Source organism: Benincasa hispida, chromosome 6 (assembly GCF_009727055.1).
Source record: "Benincasa hispida cultivar B227 chromosome 6, ASM972705v1, whole genome shotgun sequence".
In the NCBI taxonomy this organism is placed as follows: Eukaryota; Viridiplantae; Streptophyta; class Magnoliopsida; order Cucurbitales; family Cucurbitaceae; genus Benincasa; species Benincasa hispida.
Genome location: NC_052354.1, coordinates 5,763,945 through 5,784,319, shown reverse-complemented (window position 1 = coordinate 5,784,319; position 20,375 = coordinate 5,763,945). Strand labels below are relative to the sequence as shown.

Sequence of the window (20,375 nt, the reverse complement as noted above, 5' to 3'; positions counted from 1 at the left end):
GCTCCACCTCATTTCCAATGATCAAATCGGTCTGCCTGACTCCCCTTATATGGGAGATTAAGTCTAGTCTACCTAGCTTTGCTCAAATGATCAATTACGTATTTGCCCCATCTTCAAAGCTCGATAGCGTATCTACCCCATCTTCAAAGCTCAATGGCATATTTGCCCTATCTTCAAGGCTCGATGGCGTATCCACCTCATCTTCGAAGCTCGATGGCATATTTGCCCTATCCAAAGTTCGATGACATATATGTCTCATCTTCAAAGCTTGATGGGGTATCTGCCTCAACTTCAAAACCGGATTAAGGTTTTGTTCACATAAGGATGAGCCCCGAAAAGGCCTAAACAACCCTATTATGCCACTCCTTGAAAATATTGGTGCAACTTCGTTCTTTCTCTAAAATGTTGGTGCAGTTTCGCTCCCTCTCCAAAATGTTGGTATAGCTTTGCTCCTTCTCCAAAATGTTGGTGCAACTTTGCTCACTCTTCAAAATGTTGGTACAACTTTGCTCCCTCTCCAATGTTAATGCTTTGTCAAACTCCAATGCAGAGAATTTTTCGATGCTTCATCAAGCTCAAATGCAGAGAATTCACCAATGCTTTATCAAACTCAAATGCAGAGGATTCGCCAATGCTTCGTCAAGCTCAAATTCGAAGGATTCGTCGATGCTTCGTCAAGTTCAAGTGTAGATGATTCGTCGATGCTTCATCAAGTTCAAGTACAGAGGATTCGTCAATGCTTCATCAAGCTCAAACGCGAAGGATTCGTCAATACTTCACCAAGCTGATGTTTGAAGATCTGTCGATGCTTCACCGAGCTTATACCCTCTCTAAGAGTGAGGTGATTCGATAAGACTAGATGATTCGATCCTCACTAAGGGCAAGATAATCCCACCCTCTCTAAGGTTGAGGTGATTTAGCAAGATCAGATGATCTGGCCCTTACTAAGGCAAGACGATCTGACCCTCTCTAAGGGCGAGATGATCCAACCCTCTCCAGAGGAGGATGGCCAGACCTTCACTTGGACAAGATGATTTGGCCCTTTCTAGGGGAGAATGACCTAACCCTTACTAAGGGTAAGATGATCCAACCCTCTCTAAGGGATGATGACTCGAACCTCATAGGGAAAGATGATTCGGTCCTCTCTAAGGATGAGATGATTTGACAGGGTTAAATGATTCGACCCTCACTAAGGAAAAGATGATCCAACCCTCTCCAAAAGAAGATGACTCAACACTCTCTAAGAGCACGAAGATTTTCTAAGGGCAAGATGATCTGACCTTCTATAAAATAAGATGACTCTCCAAGGGAAGATGACCGAACCCTCTTTAAGAGCAAGATGATTCGAACCTTTCTAAGTTCAAGATGATCTAGCCCAAATGAACCAGTATTCCTTAATATCAGCAAAAGTGGCAGTTGCATATCAGAGCATAGCTACAAAAAAAAAAAAAAAAAAAAAAAAAAAAAAAAAAAAAAAAATCTTTTGCAAAGACAAAAAATTCGGTGAGGTAAAAAATAGTTGCTCCCTAGAATGTAAGATACTAATAGCTTTAACTCTTATAAAAAAAGGGAGCCAAGTAGTAAAGTTTAAAAAATGGGGCCAAGTTAGTAAAGTTTAAAAAGAGAGAGAGAAACAAAGGTAATGATTCTAATAGATTAAAAAAAAAGAGAGAAAACAAGAAGTTTTTCTTTAAAAAAAATGCCAAAAAAAAAAAGAAAAAAAATGGAAAGAAAAAATATAAGAGAAGAAAAAAAAAAAGAAGGAAAAAAGAACAAAAAAAGGAAAAAAATGTGAAAGAAAAGAAAAACAAATAAAAGAAAAGAATTGCTCAAAACTTCAAATCCAACACAAATTTCCCCTCTAACAAGTTGTAGACTACCATTTGATATTCCATTATTCTGTAGGACCTTAGATTGGATTGTAGGATCCAAAATGAGCAGAAATTTAAGGAAATTTTGGAGATGTTTATTGGTTTTTGGAGTCCAATAATTGAAGAACTATTCTTCAACAAATTGTAAGAAAAACAACCATGCAAGTCAATTTCTTAGCTGATTGAACTTTATTTTATTCAATAAGTTCATGCAAATACATTATATGAAAAAAAAAAGGCACCATTAGCCTAAATTGTTAGTGGATTTTTGGGTGGAAGAGGTTAGTGGAAGATGTGTGATTTTCCCACTCACTTCCCTTTTCATTTTTCAATTGATTTTTTTTAATAAAAAATTCAATTTAATTTTGAAATCTAGTTTCAGATTTAAAATGAAATATATTAATTCATTAATTAATATATAAATAAATTAGTTTAAAATAAAATTAATTCTAGAATTAATTTTAACTAAAATTAATTCTTTATCATTTAATTAATTTAATATCAAATATTAATTAATAAATTTATTCCAAACATGAATCCCCATTCATGTGGTTAATATTTAAATCAAATTTAAATATTATCCAATTCTCAATTTTATTTAATTCAATAATTAAACGTATTATTATATTGTATATAATTATTGATTCCCTTAATTTGAACTTGAATGTTTCAAATTCTCTTCTTATTCTGTTCTAAGGTTTAATCCGTTTGTGAGCTAGTAGGAGGACCTAATGGATCCACAGATCATGAGTTTCAACGATTCGAGAATAATTGGTTGAACTCTTTAAACCGAATTAATTAACATTCGTTAACTAACGGGTCATTCCACTAAAGCCCGTAGCTGCATTCTCCTCATTGTAGATATATTTCTACCTACTCGATAAAACCATCATTAGCAAGTCAACCCTTCACTGATTGTTCAAAATAACGGCTAGGTTAAAAGTTGTTTTACCCTTGAGATTATATTCCTTAAGTTCCACTGATCATCCAATGAACAATTGGTTTTGTAATCCAATCACCAAACCGAATCCCTCTAGAACCAATTAGAGGTTGGGGTCTCTTGTTCAAGACCCGGACTCAGTACTTAAGGGAACAACCTCTTCACTATCCCTAAAAATAGGTAGGAGCAAATTCCGTATTGCTCCCCATGTCCCCAACTATCTACTCGGTCTTACTCCTAAAATGGGGGCTTGTTGAGCTGGCGTTGTTGGGCTAACCCTCACCAATGAAAATATAAGAATAATCTGAATAAACAGAAGTTGATAGTTAGCTCAGGATTAAGGTTAAGTTACCTAGGTTATCGCTTTGAAATAGTCAATCTTAAATAGCAAACAACGTTATAAAGTAAGAGTGACTTATTTTTTGATCTGGTCTTATACAAACTCTTTGCATAGGATGTCCACTCACATGTCTCCACATGAACGATTTAGGATCACATAATTTGTACTAAATACAAAGCGGGCCGTCCCGATAATGTTTCCAAAATAAGGTACCCAACTTTATCTGTATACTATTGATCGTTTTGGCTATCTACTCGAACTTGATGCATTCTTATGTCTCCACATAAAAGTTCAAGTACTCATGTAATAACTATGGATCTTAGTTTATTAGACTTAGTTTTTATAAGTGCAATTTACATATTTAATAACAGTTTTATTGAATAAACCCCAATAACTTCTTTATTGCAAATAGAATATATTTAATTTTACAAACTGTGATTTTTAGGACATACAACCCAACATAATTTGGCCTAGGTGCCAAATTAGGCTCAAATCAAATTAATTAGAGCCAGATCCATGAACCAACCAAGCTCAAGCTCACCTGAGAAATAAAGAAGTTCTTTTCATTTGTGGGGGTCAACAATTTTACATTCTAAAGGGCATAGAGAGAATTCTCCCAACAATTAGAAGACTTTTAGACTTTGAGTTGCACACTCCTTGAAGACACAAGTCTTTTGAAGATACAAAGATTCTTCCAAGACTTTGACGTCGAGAATATCAAGTGCTCTGCTACGTCAAGTCAAGCGTATGCATCCAATTGAGAGAAAATCAGAGGATCAAGTACTAAAGATCGAACCATATCGCATCAAATCAACATCAACGTCAATACAAGTTCAACTCCACGAAGCAAGTTTCTCTAGAAACCTTGTGCAAATATATACAAAATAATAAAATTTTTCCATCTTATTTTAAATTTGGTGCCTCAATATGTCACATCATTTTTTTGGTTAGTCAACTAAGGATCAAATTAATTCAAGGACCATTAAAATTATTTTTCAAACTTCAATAACTAAAATATAATTTTTGAAACTTCTAAGTTTTTTTAGTACAAATATATATCAACTTCAAACCTCAAAAATACTAAAAATGTATTTTGCAAATATGGCACAAAATTAAAGCATCAAATACACAAATTATTTTCTAATCTTAGTATAGCTTCATTAGTTAAAAAATATATCCATGATTAAGAGATTTAAAAAAAAAAAATAGCACGAACACCCTACATGTAATTAAACTCAAATAAGAAAAAAAAATGTTTGGAATTTAAAATCTCATATATTTCTATCATTTCTTAAAATTATATGTTACTATTTTTAGTTCAATAAAGTGAGGAACTAAACAATATTACCTCCTTAATCCAATCTATCTATTTCATGAAATGGACAAAATGGTTATACTTAAACTTGTTAGAAAAACGAAAGACACCAACTTTATATATCTTTAAGGGGGTGTTTGGCTCACCACTATGAGTTGAGTTGAGTTGGTATAATATACCAACTCATTGTTTGGCATACCAACTTTAAATATTGGTGGAGTTGAGTTGATATTTTACCAACTCACCCCAACTCTCCATTCTTTTAATGTTTTCAATGGTTTCACTCATTGGCCACGGTCACATTTCAGGAACTATTATGGACTCCGACAACCACCTTTGATGAAAACTCTGACGACCAACTTCGGGTTCCAATAACCACCTCCGATGGCAACTCTGACGACGAAACTCGAGCTCCGACAAGCGCCTCTGATGACAGTTCTGACGACCAACTCCAGGCTTCGACAACCTTCATGCGACCAACTCCGACAAACACATCCGTTGACTCAACTTCGATGACCACCTTTGCGCTATCAACTCCGATGACAAATTTCAGGCTCTGACAAAAAACTCTGATGCCCGACTCTGACAACCACCTTTATAGGATTCGACAACATACTCCGATGAAAAACACCTTCAATGACCACCTTTGAACGAGCAACTTTAACAACCCACTCGGGACTTCAACAACCACATCTGACGACAAACTCTGACACCAACTCTAATACCACCTTCATGAGATTTAACATTCGGGCTCCAACTATAATCTTCGACAAAAATCATCTTGATCAACTTTGACGATTACCTTCGCCCGACCATCACTAGGATTTCAAAATCACCTCCGATGACAAACTTCGATAACCAACTCCAATACCACCTTCATACGACCAACTTCAAGCTCCGACAACCACCTCCGACTACAAACTCTAGTGAAAGTATCTTCGATAATCAACTTCGACAATTATCTCTGACTATTATAAGGCTGATGATTGTTAATATATTGTAGGATTGTTGATTATATAAAAAAAATATTATTTTATTTACACTAAGTGCAATATTTATACACAAAAAATTGTAAAAAATATTTTTATTTAATTGAATTCACATATCAAATGAGTGTTAAAAATATTTAGACGAAAAGTAAGTATGTAGTTGAAAAGTATGTAACATATAAAAAAAAAATAAAATGAACAAATTTTTCTTGGTATATTTTCCAACAAGAATTAGTAAAAAATAGAAATCTGTTATGTGATGATCCTTTAAATTTTAAAGAATTGAAAATGAAATTGTTGAAAAAATGTGGTGACATTCCATTGGCTGCTAAGATATAAAAGAGATTTAATCAAAAAAATTCATTACATAGTAAAAGTATAGAGCAACAACAAAAAGAAAAGAAAAAGAAGAAGATGATAATGAAATTCATGGAGAAAAATTGGGAATCTTTTGATTTCTCATTTTATTTAATCATATTTTTACAAGAAATATAATGGATTAATTATTGTTCATTGCCAAAGAAAGAAAGAAGAGTTTTAACAATTAAAAGAAAAAAAATGCAATCAAACAAAAATGAGTTAAATTACTGAATAAAAAAAGTTACAAAACAAAAATAGCGAAAACATATTATTCAGAGTTCAAAAAACTACAAGCTAAATAACTATGTACCTGAAACACAAATACATGAATTACAAACATCCTATCTCAATTTAGTACCATAAAATTGGCACTAAAAAGGTTTCTAATAAAAACAGAAAGGGTGTTTTTTTTCTTTATTTTTTTAATTTTTAATTACAAAATAGGTAAAAGGCTCCGGCTACGGATTCAACTGTAAACAGTCCCATCCCAACAATCCCAGCTCTATCAATGTCCTGCTCATCCCACTCCAATTTATGAATCCTGTCCCCTGTTTGTTTCTCGGGAAAATTTTTCTCCCATTATGGCAATGAATTACGGCATTCGAGGACCCAACTCTCTGAATCTTCATCTCTAGCCGTTCGTTTCACGAGGAATTCAACATGCGTCCTCTGCCAATTGCAACTTCTGAGGGTGAGAATTGAGGAACTCGAAACCCATTTTGGGACGGCGAAAAAAGATGAAGATTCGATTTCATGAGGAGAATTTCCGATCTCTGGGAAGCCAAAATTTCCCCAGATCTTTTGTTTCTTTCAGAATTGAGAGGTTCGTTTAATCCCTAACACCGACCATTGCCGCAATGCATGGCTACAGCCGCTTGAACACTTCGCGTTCCAGTGTCTCGTTGTCGCCGCCGGCCTCGCCTCGGCATCGGCAACTGAGGAGTCGGAGTGGCAGTGATAGTGGTAGCGGTACCGGCGGTTTTAGTGTTCGTGACCAGAAGCAGAGCAGCATTATGGAGAAATTGGTTTTTCTTATTTTGTCGGCGGTGTTTAGAAGGAAAGGGCTACTTCTGTTTGCCCCCTTGTTGTATATTTCAATGATGTTATTGTACATGGGCTCCTTGAATTTCGATGTTTCCATTTCCAATCTGAAAACCAGGGTCGTTTCAGTTAACAAACGCCCTCCGCCGGGGTCTGTGTATAGGAGTCCTCAGGTTTTTGAGAAGCTCTGGCCTTTCATGGAAGCTGAGAGCCGAAATAGTACCACACATGCGGTATTTTCGTGCCTTCTCTTTTGTTTCTACTCCTTGATTTTGTTGTGGGAATGACAGTTTCTAAATTGACTGAAAATGTACTTTGTGGGGAAGTTCTATCTTTTTTTCCTTCCTCCATTATCTCGTGTCATTGTCTTGTTTCTATGAGAACTAGTGAAATGAGAAGGGAGTTCAGAGATTTATAGACTTTAGTTGATGGTGTAATGAAGTTTTTTCTACCTCGCTGTCAGGAAGTAGGCTTTACTCGATTTTTGGCTACTTAAAAGTTCATCTTTTTGACAGTTTCTCATTTAAGTAAATGTTTTAAAAATAGTAAGTGGTTCATGATTTCCATCAGAAGGCTGTCTGCATGAAGGATATATATGTGAAAGCAAAATATGATATAAATGTATACCAAAAAATTGGTTAAAGGATGTCCCAAATTGAAGGTATTTGTGAGTAAGATTTTGAAAAACACTTCTTCAAATGATTGATCAAGCAACCAAAACTGAGAAAAAAATCCCCGTTTTTTACAATATCTGCTGGGAAATCTCCTTGCTATAACTTCAGAGTCTCAGATCAATTCCATCTCATCATCCTAGCCCTCAAGTTGTTGACTGTCCTTCGAAGATTGCCGTTCTTTTCTATGAATTTTTTCTTTTTATTGAGATTTTGTGTTCAGAACTTCTGCAGAGGTTGGCCTAATGAAAAGTTATTGGTGGTTGTGCAGTTGTCAACTGCATGGAATTCGAGAGTGCACCATGTTTGGAAACCATGCATCAGTAGAAGCACTATGACAGGTTTGAGACTTCTTATTATTTAGTACTAAGTTTTAGTATCGAGTTCTAAAGTTACATAGTTTAATTCAGCCCTATTCCTAAAACTCACTTCTCAATCTACTTCTATGAATTCAAATAAATTCAGTTTAACAAAAAAGGTTTGCTTAATAGAGCTTACATCAAAAGATATTTAGATCAAATATCAATATATTATAGGATGCACATGTTCTGTGCTAGATATGATTTCTGATACTATATTCTTTATTAAGAAACCAAGTTTTCATTGAGAAAAATGAAAGAATATACAAGGACATACAAAAAACAAGCTTACAAAAGGAAACCCACAATTAACTATAAAAAAGGCTTCCAATCCAAAAGAACAAGAGCAAGTTCATACGGGGTAATGTAAGATGTTGATGTTTTAAAAAGCATGTTTAGGCATGCTCCAGAGAAAAGCTTGTCAAAAAATGTGTTCCAAGAGCTCTCATTTTGCTAAAAGATCTCTTGAAATCTTCTAATCTTAATTTTTCCCCCTATTATTCATAATACTATGTTTTTTCATGTATAAAAGATTTAGTTATGTATTTCTGTTCAACGCTAGACAAAGACAAGCCTTTACCCTTTTTCTTTTTTGCTTCACACTTCAAGTCTCAGAGAGCTGTTGGATTTTAATATACCTCAAGCTTCAAAAGATATCATAAGACATAAATATTAGGAGCAACTTATCCCCATTCCTCCAAGTATATCAGCTTTAATTGTATAAGGACTATCATCAAATAGCTTACCGTTTGAATTTTTCAGCAATAAGATCAAAGATTTTTATTATCACTTCGCAATTTATGGTTTTGGATTTCTTCCCCCAGGCTTGTAAGGAGAGCTGTACAACAGTTTGTTTTGAAAAACTGATTTGATGATGTTGAGGTTACTCTATGTTCATTATTTTATAACATGCGTCTTTGAAGGAAATATCAACTTCAGCTGTTCTTAAAAGCTGGCCAGGAGAAAACTTTTTTGAAAAAGTTCCCAAATACATTAAATTAGTTTTCTTAGTCGATCTTTCATTTTTTTCTTAATTCAACTTCCAAACAATATCTATCTCCCCTCTTTATTAATTTGTTTCACATTTTTTCTCTTTAATGATTTGCAGAGTTGCCGAAGTCAAATGGTTTTCTCATCATTGAAGCCAATGGTGGTTTAAATCAGCAGAGGTTGTCGGTGAGTTTTAGTTCATGAAGAAGAGAAAAGCTTTTATGTATTGTCAGTGTGCAAAGACTAGGTAGGGAAAATATGACGGAACCATGATGTGTAGATTCAAGAATGGATCATGGTGCTAACTATTTTACCAGTTTATTAGTTCTTTTATTACTCGCGCGTTTGCTGCTTGGACAAGTTTTTTATTCTTCCATTTTGCAAACTTCTAAAATCATTTAGATTCTTGATTTGTTGACTTGAAAATTGAAATGTTCTTTAACTGTATGTCAATTTACCTGTAGTTCTGCTTGTTACACTGTCAATATTTAGTCAATAGGAAGATAGTTGATCTGTTGCAGTTGGACTATCAAAGGGTGGTTATTCTTCCCTTTTCATCGGGGTCTCTTTTTTTTTAATATATATATATACATATATATATATATATAAATGATAATGACCCTTTTTTGGTAAGAAACTGCAAAACTGGAAAGCTGGAAAGTTTAAAAGAGGATATACAAGGACCTGTTAGGTATCAAACGAATGAACCTGCAGAAAAGATATCTAACGTCACCAACCAGCCAAACAATACAGAAAAGGGAACCAAGAACTTGAAAAAACGCTGTTATATTGAGAGTTATTCAATATACAGTGGGTTATGTATTTAAAAGGATAAGTCAACGATCTCCCCAATCCCTATCTACAATATAAGATACCCAGCAATTTCAAGAGAGCTGGTTCTCTCCTCACACATACTCTTGTCTATAGTTTTCCTACCTCAATCAGCCTCCCCCAAACCCCTTACAAAACTCTTCCATCCAAACAGACCATACTCCAGGCATGATCCCCCTGCCAACTAAGCATAATCGTTTTCTTAGCCATTTTCTGATTTCCCCTTCTAGAATAAGTCTTCAAATTTGGAGGTCTCCCAGGACCGGAAGGGTTATAAAAAGGACTCCCAATTGGTCAACGAAATTGATTAAAAACTGTTTGGATTGAAATGCCCAGGAAGGCATAAGTAGATACCATCCCAAAGCTGCTCTTTAGTTTTTTTCTTCCTAGTACCCTGCTGTTGCGCTCATTCCTAATACTCCAGAAAGTAGCTGATCCTGAAAAAAAAAGGTGAAAAAGGGTGCTCATTTTCTTTTCTTGAAAAAGACACGAAACTTTTCAATATTCATTAAGAGAATGAAAAGGGATTAATGCTCCAAAGTACAAAGAAACCTACAAAAGAAATTTCTGAAGAAGGAAAAAAAACCAGAAGTACAAAGAGAAAGTGGGTGCTCATTCCAAAACCACTATGCCGATTTAGTCTTTAGAAAGAGGGTGCAAGAGGACCTCCTCAAGAGTCAAGCATAGATCGGAACTAGAGCTAATGAAACTATATAATAACATGAATTTGGTCTTCATGGCTAATAGGCAGATCCAAAGATGTTCTAATCCTTCAAACTCTCTGCAAAGAAAGGACCAATGAGGAAAAGGGTGCCAATAGAGAAGACCCCTTGATAACATAAACAACCTACTCCAGCATCATTGCTTTGTTAAAAAGGATATATGTATAGGGACTAATTTGAGGAAAATACCAAAGAGAAAAAGGACTTGCAATTGCAGGCGATTCAAGAGACTGATGACCCATACTAGCAAGAAAATTAAGAAGCCAAGTCAATGGTTTACCTCCCTCCCCACCAAAATCTGATGACCCATACTAGCAAGAAAATTAAGAAGCCAGGCGATTCGAGGACTTACAATTAGATTGAGAAAGGATAGTGTATAGTGGTGCAGAAAACAGGAACAAAAAGGATCATCCATTAACCAATAGTCCTCTCAAAACAAGAAGACTGGCATCCCCAATCTTAGGATGAGTGAAATTGTGGAAACAGGACGGATAGTGGGAGATACATTTTCATGAATTTTAAGTACCCCCAATTGCTATCCTAAGTTCCCCAATCATTGGAATGACACCCATGAAATGATTGGTTCCAACAAAGAATCAGGCTCCAAGAGAAATGCGATGGCCACTTTGGACAAAAAGGCAATGTTGTTGCTAGCCAAGTTTCTAATCTCAAGTCCTCTTGCCTCACACTTCGACCATACTAACAATTCTGATTTTTTGTGATAAGATCTCTTAATGTAATGTTCCAAGTGTTTAATTATAAGGAGAGCGATTCACAACTTTGGAGACAAAGGCAATGTTTTTGCTAGCCAAGTTCCTGATCCTCAGATTTATTGCCTCACACTCTGACTGTGCGAACTCTAATTATGATTTTTGTGATTAGATCTGTTTTGTCTTAATGTCATGGTCCATATGTACAATTATAAGGAGAATAATTTGAATAGTCAATTCTGTTGTTAGCCAAGTTCCTAATCCCAAGGCTTCTTGCCTCACACTCTCTGACCATACTCACTAATTCTGATTTTTGTGTTGAGATCTGATGTGTCTTAGACTCTTAATCATAGTCAAAATGTCCAATTATCATGACAACTATACTAAAGTTTTTATTGATTTGTGGAAAGTTGATGGACTGATTAAAGATCAACGATGTAGCATTTTCAATATGGATGAAGTCTGAAATATAATTTTTGATGTGTGGATTGTAAGATAGGAAGAAACCTGGTTTTGTTTGCAATTAATATCATCACTTAAAATGTAATTCTCAGCGATTATGAATGTTTATATTTATTTATTTATAGAAATGACAACTTTCACTGAAGGAAAAAAAATGAAAGAATACAGGAGAATACAAAATGCCCAAGCCTGCCAAAAGAGAGGAATCCCTTTGAAAGAAAGGACTCCAACTAGACAAAATAGAACTTATAGAATAGTTCCAAAAGGTTTTCAAAACTGAAGCTCAAAGGGAAACATGATATCTAGCAAGAGACGAAACCTTAAAAGAGCTCCTCGCTAACCACCTAAACATTTTGTTATTCCGTAGTTACAAAAGGTCTTAGTGATTATGAATGTCATCAGTCACTCTCAATCCTGACCTTTATGAACAAGATAATTATCCTTTATGTTCATATAGAGGTGGGCCGAGAAAGAGACGGGGGATAGAGATTTGCAATTGCCACGAGCAGAATATCTTATCAAATTATATACTTTTTGGTCTTAATGACTGATTTGCTAACTCCAACCATTCAATACACAGATATGTGATGCAGTTGCAGTGGCTGGACTACTGAATGCTTCTCTTGTCATTCCAATATTTCATTTGAATAGTGTTTGGCGAGATTCAAGGTTGAATACAAGTTTCCATTGCTTAATTATTTTTAATTTTTATCCATTTCAATAATCATATGAAAATTTATTTTTTTTGTTAAAAAATCAGTATAATATTATCTCCGTGCTTGACTGTTCTTTAAATTGGTTCCCTTGGCTAGAAAATTATGAATGGAAAATACTATTTATGACCTTATCAGCATCCCTCTTCAATTCATTACTGGAACATGATCTATGACTCTTGGTCATCCAATTATTACCGTTGTCCTTCCTTTTCTTGTTCACGTTTTCAGATTGTTACTTGTTTAGCCAGTCTTAACGAGGCTTCTCTTTTTTCATTTATTCCTAGAATACCATATCACTGCTAGTTAACACTGATTACGTTCTTCTATACATATTTTTATAGAAAAACAATCTGATCTTTATTTCATAGGAAATAAAACACCACGATTTTCTTATATTAAAAAAGAAAGTTTACAATTGCTTACTTGCTTTACTTCTCTTTGGAGCATGTTTGCTAATTTTTCCTCCTCTTTCTTTCTTTCTTTCTTTATTTTTCTAGTAAGTCATTGATGAATTAGGGAAGAACTTTACTTTTTAAATATCTATCAACTTCCTTTTTGTTCTTTTCCTTCAACTCATTTGGGGGAACTCTAACAAAATCTGGAAACCCTTTTTGTTCCTGCTGTTAACTCATCTCTGGGGAATAGTTCATTGCCACTTTCTTCCACTCTTATTTTTCTAATTCATATTTTTCTATTGTGCTTCGTTTTTCCTTGACTATTTTTTGGTACTTCTTGACCTTTAGATATTAAATTATTGAATATCACTTTCCTTTAATGACATAAAGGAAGGAATCTTGGAGCTTTTGTGCGTTACACATACCTAAGTGATGGAATGCCAACTATATATATAATTTGAACAAATATCAAGAAAAGAATTGTACACTATAAAAGGTTGTAGTTACTAGCAAGTGAAATAAATGTATAGGTTTTGGCTAAGGTAACTGTACACGTAAATGAATTTAGTCTAAAGATGCACCTATTCCACGTCATATCTGAGATTTAAAAAATAAATTGAAAAACTCAAGACTTCAAAATGTTTATTTTAACCCGTGTAAAGCGTTTTCTACGATTGCTTAATATTGATCCATGCTTCCTAGGTTAAAGTTTCAAGGCAGTAGGTGTTTGTTTCTCAAGTTTCCATGTCCAATAACGTCGGGTTTCTGTAAGCTGAAGATTATTTTTCACATCAAATACCATGTCCAGCCAATTTGTGAAACCATATTATTAGAGAGCTTTCTTTAATGAGGTCTCATTTGGCACAGGGTATGGTGTTAGCTCCTGGTGCTTAGGTGCCATTGATAGTTAAAATTCAAATCTATTTCAAAAGGCAGAAGTAAATGCATTTTTCTTTCTTTCAAATCCCAGAGGGGCTGTTCCTCCTTTGTAAGGGCTGTGATTTAGCATTGGACCGTTTTATATTGAGATTAGTTTGTAGGAAATGATGAGGGCGCTAAGGGGGTGTCAACCTAGTTGAGATGCTTGGGGGCGCCTCTTGATCCATGGGCCTCATGCTTTATGTTCTTTGTATAACTCTCTTGTATTTTGAGTTGTAGTCTCATCTTTTTTAGTAATGACAAGACTTGTTTCCTTAAAAAAAAAAAAAAAAAAAAATCTCAGAGGGGCAGAAACCATTCATGTAGTTTCTTTCCTTTCCTACTTGTGGCAGCAAATTTGGTGACATTTTCGATGAAGATTTTTTCATACAAGCATTAAGCAAGCATGTTAATATTGTGAGAGAGCTCCCAGCTGATGTGCTGCAGCAGTATGATAATAATATAAGCAGTATTGTGAACTTAAGAGTAAAAGCATGGTCAAGCCCAATGTACTATTTGCATAAAGTCCTTCCGAAGCTCTTGCAATTGAGGTATGTTTTCCTTGTCTTAACATAGGATTTTTGATTTGAGAAGTTTTATCCCATTTAGATCTCCGGCAGTCCCCCTCCAGTTTGATAATGTTTATCAAATGTATATTTAAGACCAAATCTTGTAGATTCTTAATTTCAACAGTTCAAGATATTTTTGCTTGTATTGAGAACTTTTTCTTTTATGGTTGATCTTCTTTTATTTTTGTTTCCTTGTAATTTTGAGAGACATATTAATGGAAAGTTCTGTTTCCTTTCAAAAGAAATTCTTGATTTCAACAGTTTAAGATGATGACAAGAATCACTTCTCATTCTGTGGTGTAGGGCTGTAAGGATTGCCCCATTCTCTAACCGGTTGGCTCATGGAGTTCCTTCAGATGTTCAAGCACTTAGATGCTTAGCCAATTTTGAAGCTTTGAGGTTTGCAGAATCTATAAGAGTGCTGGCAGATCTCATGGTTTATCGAATGATAAAAAAAAGCTCTCAGAGTGGAGGAAAATATATTTCTGTGCATCTTCGGTTTGAAGAGGTGTTCATCGTGGTTTCTTTCTTTCTTTCTTTTTTTTCTTTTTTTTCTTTTTTTTCTTTTTTTTCTTTTTTTAATTCATGATTACTAAATTGCTTTTTAAATGTACTTTATATTCTGCTTATAAAAGGATATGGTTGCATTCTCGTGCTGTGAATATAATGGTGGAGAAGAAGAGAAGCATGAGATGGACCTGGCTAGAGAAAGGAGCTGGAGAGGAAAATTCAGAAGAAGGGGGAGAGTAATAAGGCCTGGTGTTAATAGGGTGGATGGAAAATGTCCTTTAACCCCACTGGAGGTGAATATACTTGGACTTCATCATCTTTATGAATTATCTGTTCTCAGTTTTCTGAAATAATTTTTTAAGGATGAAATGTGTATGTCGTACAAACACCTATCACTTAAGTACATCACATAATGGACACTTTGACCACTGGTTGTTTCAAAAGGTAACCCATAGATGAATAGAGATAAACATCTTAAATATTTTAGTAATTTTACGTGGTGAAAATTTGACAAAGTTTTCATAAAAACATTTCATATTTTATAAAATCTGGACATAGTTCCAAAGACAAAATTGTTATTTGCAATTTAACAATAAATCAAACTTTCATTAAGAAAAAAATAAAATGACACGAGGGCATCTCAAACAATCCAAGTCTACAAAGAAAATCCAGCTAAAGAAAGAGACTCCAATCAAGTAACATAAGATCTAAAGATTAATTGCAGAAAGCCTTTGTCATTGATGCCTAAAGAGACACATAGAACTTAACAAGGGACTAAACTTTACTAGGGTCCCTCTCTACCCCTCTCCAAAAAGTCCTATTATTCCTCAGCCCACAAACTCCACGACAAAACACAAGCTCCCCCCTTGCATAAAATCCTCCCATTCTCTCGAAAAGAAAGATGGGGAAGCCGGAAGGAGTTACACGATTAATCTCCCTATAGCTACTATGTATAGCAAACTGAAAGCCAGCTATGTCAAAAAGGAGACAGTTTGAGCAAAGTCACTGCTTCAAAGAGTATGATCGAGATCTTCCTTTGCCAACATAGAACGCAACAAATGACCCAATCAAAGTAGATGTCTTTTTCAAAAGCGGATCTAAATTGTTAGCTCTTCTATGGGTGACAAGCCAAACGAAGAACTGAAATCTTTGGAAATTTTATTCTTCGGCTCGGAGGGAATCAACAAACATTGAGAGAAAGATGTACAAGAAAAACTTTTAGTGGGTTTAGGGCTCTAAGAACAAATGTCCCTTCTCCCCAGCCTGAGCTCAAACTTTCCGGTCAAAGACATGAGAGCTAAGGAGTCTGTTGTTTTCCTATCAGATAATGGACAATTGAAACCACGTGAAGGTAAGGGAGGGCTCCCATAAGCCACTGATCAATTTTTCATAGAGGACGAATGACTTAAATGTGGAAACATAGAGCAAAGGTACATTACCCAATTCAAGCCCACCAAGATTCATGGGCTTCCCCACCGTCTCCCAAGTTCCCGACTCACCAAAAATGTGCCTTCCTCCCCTCATCAACCCTCGCTAAAAGTTCCTTTTAAGTGTCTCTAATGTTCTACAAACCAACCAAGCTCTAAGGAGGGAGAAGAAATAAATAGGGATGTTTTTCATTTTGATTCTTTTTGTGATCTTGTACGACATCTTTACCTAAATTTCTCAATAATATTTGGGATTGGGGATGTTAACATTTGACCTCTTGGTCAAGTGTATATGTCTAAATCAATTGAACTATGCTCAAGTAAGTTCATAAATTCTTTTATGTCTAAACCTTTGGTTTTTGTTGTTCATTGTTTTGGGTAAGAAACAATTTCATTGAATGAATGAAATGTCCTAAGATATACAAAAGGTCAAAGGGTATACAAAAGATGCTTCCAATTTGAAATTAAGAAAGAGAAACTATGACTCTTAATGGTTTGTATATCTTTACGCCAAAAAAGGGCATTAGTAATGGCTAACTCTATGATCTCCCTGGAAGATTTGATGATGTCTTGAAAGATCCTTGCATTCCTTTCTTCCCAAACCTTCCACAAAATAGCTGAGGTGAGGCTGTTCCAAATAGGTTCTTTGTGGGCCTTGAAAGGATGATCAATATACAGTGATTTAATCCAATCAATAGAATCTTTAGGAATTGTCGTAGACCATTGGATGACTTCCGACCATATAATGGCCACAAATGGGCAGTTGATGAAAAGATGGCTGTGTGGTTCATGGCTTTTTTAACATAGGCAGCTCCATGATGGAGATAGACAGCTCCATGGACATTGTTTTTGTAGCCTATCCATAGTCTTGATACATGAATGAGTAATTTCCCATTCAGGTTTTCGTTGTTTTAAAGCACACTATTTGTTTAAACTTCAAGAGAAGTTCTTACCATTTGATATATATATATATATATATACACAAAGCTAAGGAAGTTGCTTTGGAGGTCAAGAAGGGTCAATGTAAAGTGAAGGGTTCAGAAGGATAGGTTCAAGTCAACAGTGGCCATTTACTTAGGATTTAATATTTCATTGGCAACCAAACATAATAGGGTCAAGAAAGTTGCCGAGTTGCATAGATGTGCTCAGCACACACAAAGATATATAAAAGGACCATGACATGGTCAGTATCAATATTTCTGGATCATTCTTCGTGGCAGTGAAAAAATCTGTTTGTGCTGATCAGTTTTGAAGCAAAGTGCCTAGTATATTGTTGCAAAGTTTGTTTCAGCCATATTTTGCTGCTTGAGAATCTTGTGAAGACCCTTCATTATTCAATATTGCAATCACTCTTCTCCATATCTCTTGTGATTTTGTTGATAACTTGCCACAGGAAGGGGGGAAGATTAAGAACATTTCGCTTCTTCATTTATGGTCCTTTCATCTAAACATTATTAGAATGCCCATCCTCTTTATCAATTTCTTCTTTCTTTATTCCTTTATTGGTAATTTGAAAATATACTTGTTGAGATTTTGTATTATTGTTGGATTTGTCTGCCTTTGGCCATTGTTGTTTCATAAAAAAGTTCTATTGCGATGAAAAGTTTTGGTCCTGCAAGAGAGAGTCTATTCAGGGCCAATAAATATAATGCTTCCATATCCTTAAAACTTGTGTTTCCATTCTGCTGATTCATAACTTACCCTTATATGATATTGTAGGTCGGAATGATGCTTAGAGGAATGGGTTTTGATAATACAACTTCCATATATGTTGCAGCAGGAAAAATTTATAAAGCAGAGAAGTATATGGCTCCACTTAGGCAGATGTTTCCACGTTTAGAAACGAAAGATACTATAGCTACTAAGGAAGAACTTGCTCCATTCAAGGTATTTTGTCGAATCATTCTTAAGTATATCTTACAAACAAGTTGATCGTTTAGCTCAAAGCAAGTCTGTGATGCAGGGCCACTCTTCTAGATTGGCTGCTCTTGATTACACAGTATGTCTTCATAGTGAAGTCTTTGTCACAACTCAAGGTGGAAATTTCCCCCACTTTTTGATGGGTCACAGGCGCTATATTTATGCCGGACATGCAAAGACAGTCAAACCAGATAAGAGGAAACTAGCGTTAATTTTTGATGATCCTAATATACGGTATGCTGAAGCTTTACACCTACTTTTTTTGTTTTCATTTGTTGAATGTCTGTGCCTCATTATTGTGTTATAAAATTGGTCCAATTAAGTTTCTGTGACTTTAAAATCTGCATTTTGGATAACTTAAAAATTTGTTTATCTCCCTTAACACATTAACTGGTTATGTCAGGTCAGGTTGTTTGTATTTTCTGAAATAAGAACTGAATGACCAAATGCATAACCTTACCTAAGAATATATGAATCATGCAACTGCTTCATTGTTAACCATAATAATGGTTACTTAAGTTCCAATATATGATTTCATGTATTTTGAAGATGAGAATCTAATGACAGTGTGCTGCAGTGTTACCTAGAAACATTCATTATAGTTTTGATTTTTCATTTCATGAAGTACTTCAACGATCGTACTTGAATAGAATCTGTTCTATAGGTTGTACAACTTTCTCCTTGAGTTCTAAAATTTCATGAAATACTTCATTGATTATATCTTTCTGGTTATACAGACATTTTTTTTGGTTAATATTTGGTAACAAACTCACATGTAGATGGCAAAACTTCGCTCAACAAATGCAAGACATGCTTCGCCACAACGATCAAAAGGGAATGGAAATGAAAAAGCCCAGTGGATCGTTGTATACGTTTCCAATGCCAGATTGCATGTGCAAAGTACCCAACACGAAGAACCATGATTAAGCTTTTGGACATACAGATTTTTTTTTGGTCTGCAAAGGTACACATTTTTCTTTATACCTATAGTTTTTGCATCGTATTATATGCAATTGGAACACATAAATATTCTTTGATGTAAGTCGAAAGGATAGTTTTGTAGGCTGTGATTGAGTGGGGTCATTTTAGCAGCTGGATTTGGTTCACTGACACAGAAAATTCATTGTATATGCAAAAAAACATTACATTCTGATGTCAAATGATTTGAAGATATTATTCTTTTTACACATCCACAATGTTTCTGTCCCTCACAGTAGCAGGTGCTCTATGTGCAACCATTTTGTTGTCTTAGCTGTCTCTTAGCTAAACCCACATGGTCAACAACCAATAAAGTATAACACATGTTGATGACTCTGTTTTCTTTTTATGAGTTTGGCAAGGAGGGAAAAGAGAGAGAGGGAGGAAAAAAAAAAAGAAAAGAAAACAAGACCAATCAGAATTTCATCACCCCATAAACTTTACAAGTCATTACACAAGTCCAATTAGCAATTCTTCATGCTCTTCATGTAAATGGTCTCCCACGTTTCCCCCTAATTAACAAACTAGGTCGTTATCCTTTCTTTATGGCTCAGTTAAATGTGAACACTCGACAAGTGTTAAGAATATATAGAAAAGATTAAACTTGTCCTAGCACAAAAATTTATACTTAAATCAGAAAAGGGAGTTTTAAGTCCAAGTTCCTGCATATGCTTAGTTCAGTGTTGTTGAAGTTTCTATTATAATATTAGGGTTTATTGGTAAATTAGAATCTCTTGTAATTTAATTTATTTTTTGTTCTATAAATGATAGAACATCTTATACATGAACTTGACTCAAAAGTCTCGAGTTCAAGCTCTTAAGCTTATTTTTTAAGCTCGAACTTCTATAATGTCACAGTTGTTTAATTTCACATTAATAGTTGAATACTGTATGTTATGCTAGCTAGCGTTAATAAGTTTACAAGTGAAGGAATAACACGGAGAACATCTTAATTTATCGACTTAAACTTTTGGACTTGTAGTAATTTGGTACAAACTCTAGGTCAGCTTCTTTCATTTGTATGAATCCAAGAACGTGAACATCTAGAATGTTGAAATTGTGAAACCCAATTGGGTTGAAAAATAGAATTTGGTGAGAGGTTTTTCAAGTAACTGAAGAAAAGTTGGAAAGAAAGATTAGGGGAATTTGTTTGTATGTATTTGAAAGTTTGTGAGCCAAAAAAAAAAAAAAAAAAAAAGGTTGAAAGGGAAAACCAACCAAACACAGCTCTCCAAAACCTACAAATTAGGGATTTTGCAATGAGGACAAAAAAGACCGACCTTGCTTGTTCTACCTACTTATTTTGCAAACATATCCCTCTTATTTCAGCTCTTTTGTTTT

At 34.8% G+C, this 20,375-nt stretch overlaps 1 protein-coding gene across 1 annotated transcript; it reads left to right on the top strand.

The window, feature by feature from the left end:
- The first annotated feature begins 6,275 nt into the window (after positions 1-6,275).
- Positions 6,276-20,232, top strand: LOC120079926 (O-fucosyltransferase 9). The gene is made up of 10 exons (XM_039034383.1): positions 6,276-7,089; positions 7,799-7,868; positions 8,995-9,062; positions 12,182-12,270; positions 13,984-14,181; positions 14,503-14,707; positions 14,835-15,002; positions 17,856-18,023; positions 18,100-18,290; positions 18,836-20,232. The coding sequence occupies exons 1-10, from the start codon at positions 6,673-6,675 to the stop codon at positions 18,981-18,983; spliced, it is 1,722 nt and encodes a 573-aa protein (XP_038890311.1). The 5' UTR covers positions 6,276-6,672; the 3' UTR covers positions 18,984-20,232.
- The last annotated feature ends 143 nt before the right edge of the window (positions 20,233-20,375 follow it).

Excerpts from the sequence above, each read along its gene's own strand:
- LOC120079926 (XM_039034383.1), top strand. The coding sequence starts at position 6,673 with ATGCATGGCTACAGCCGCTTGAACACTTCGCGTTCCAGTGTCTCGTTG. Across the intron at positions 9,063-12,181 it reads TAAATCAGCAGAGGTTGTCG|ATATGTGATGCAGTTGCAGT; the intron begins GTGAGTTTTAGT and ends TTCAATACACAG. Across the intron at positions 15,003-17,855 it reads GTCCTTTAACCCCACTGGAG|GTCGGAATGATGCTTAGAGG; the intron begins GTGAATATACTT and ends ATGATATTGTAG.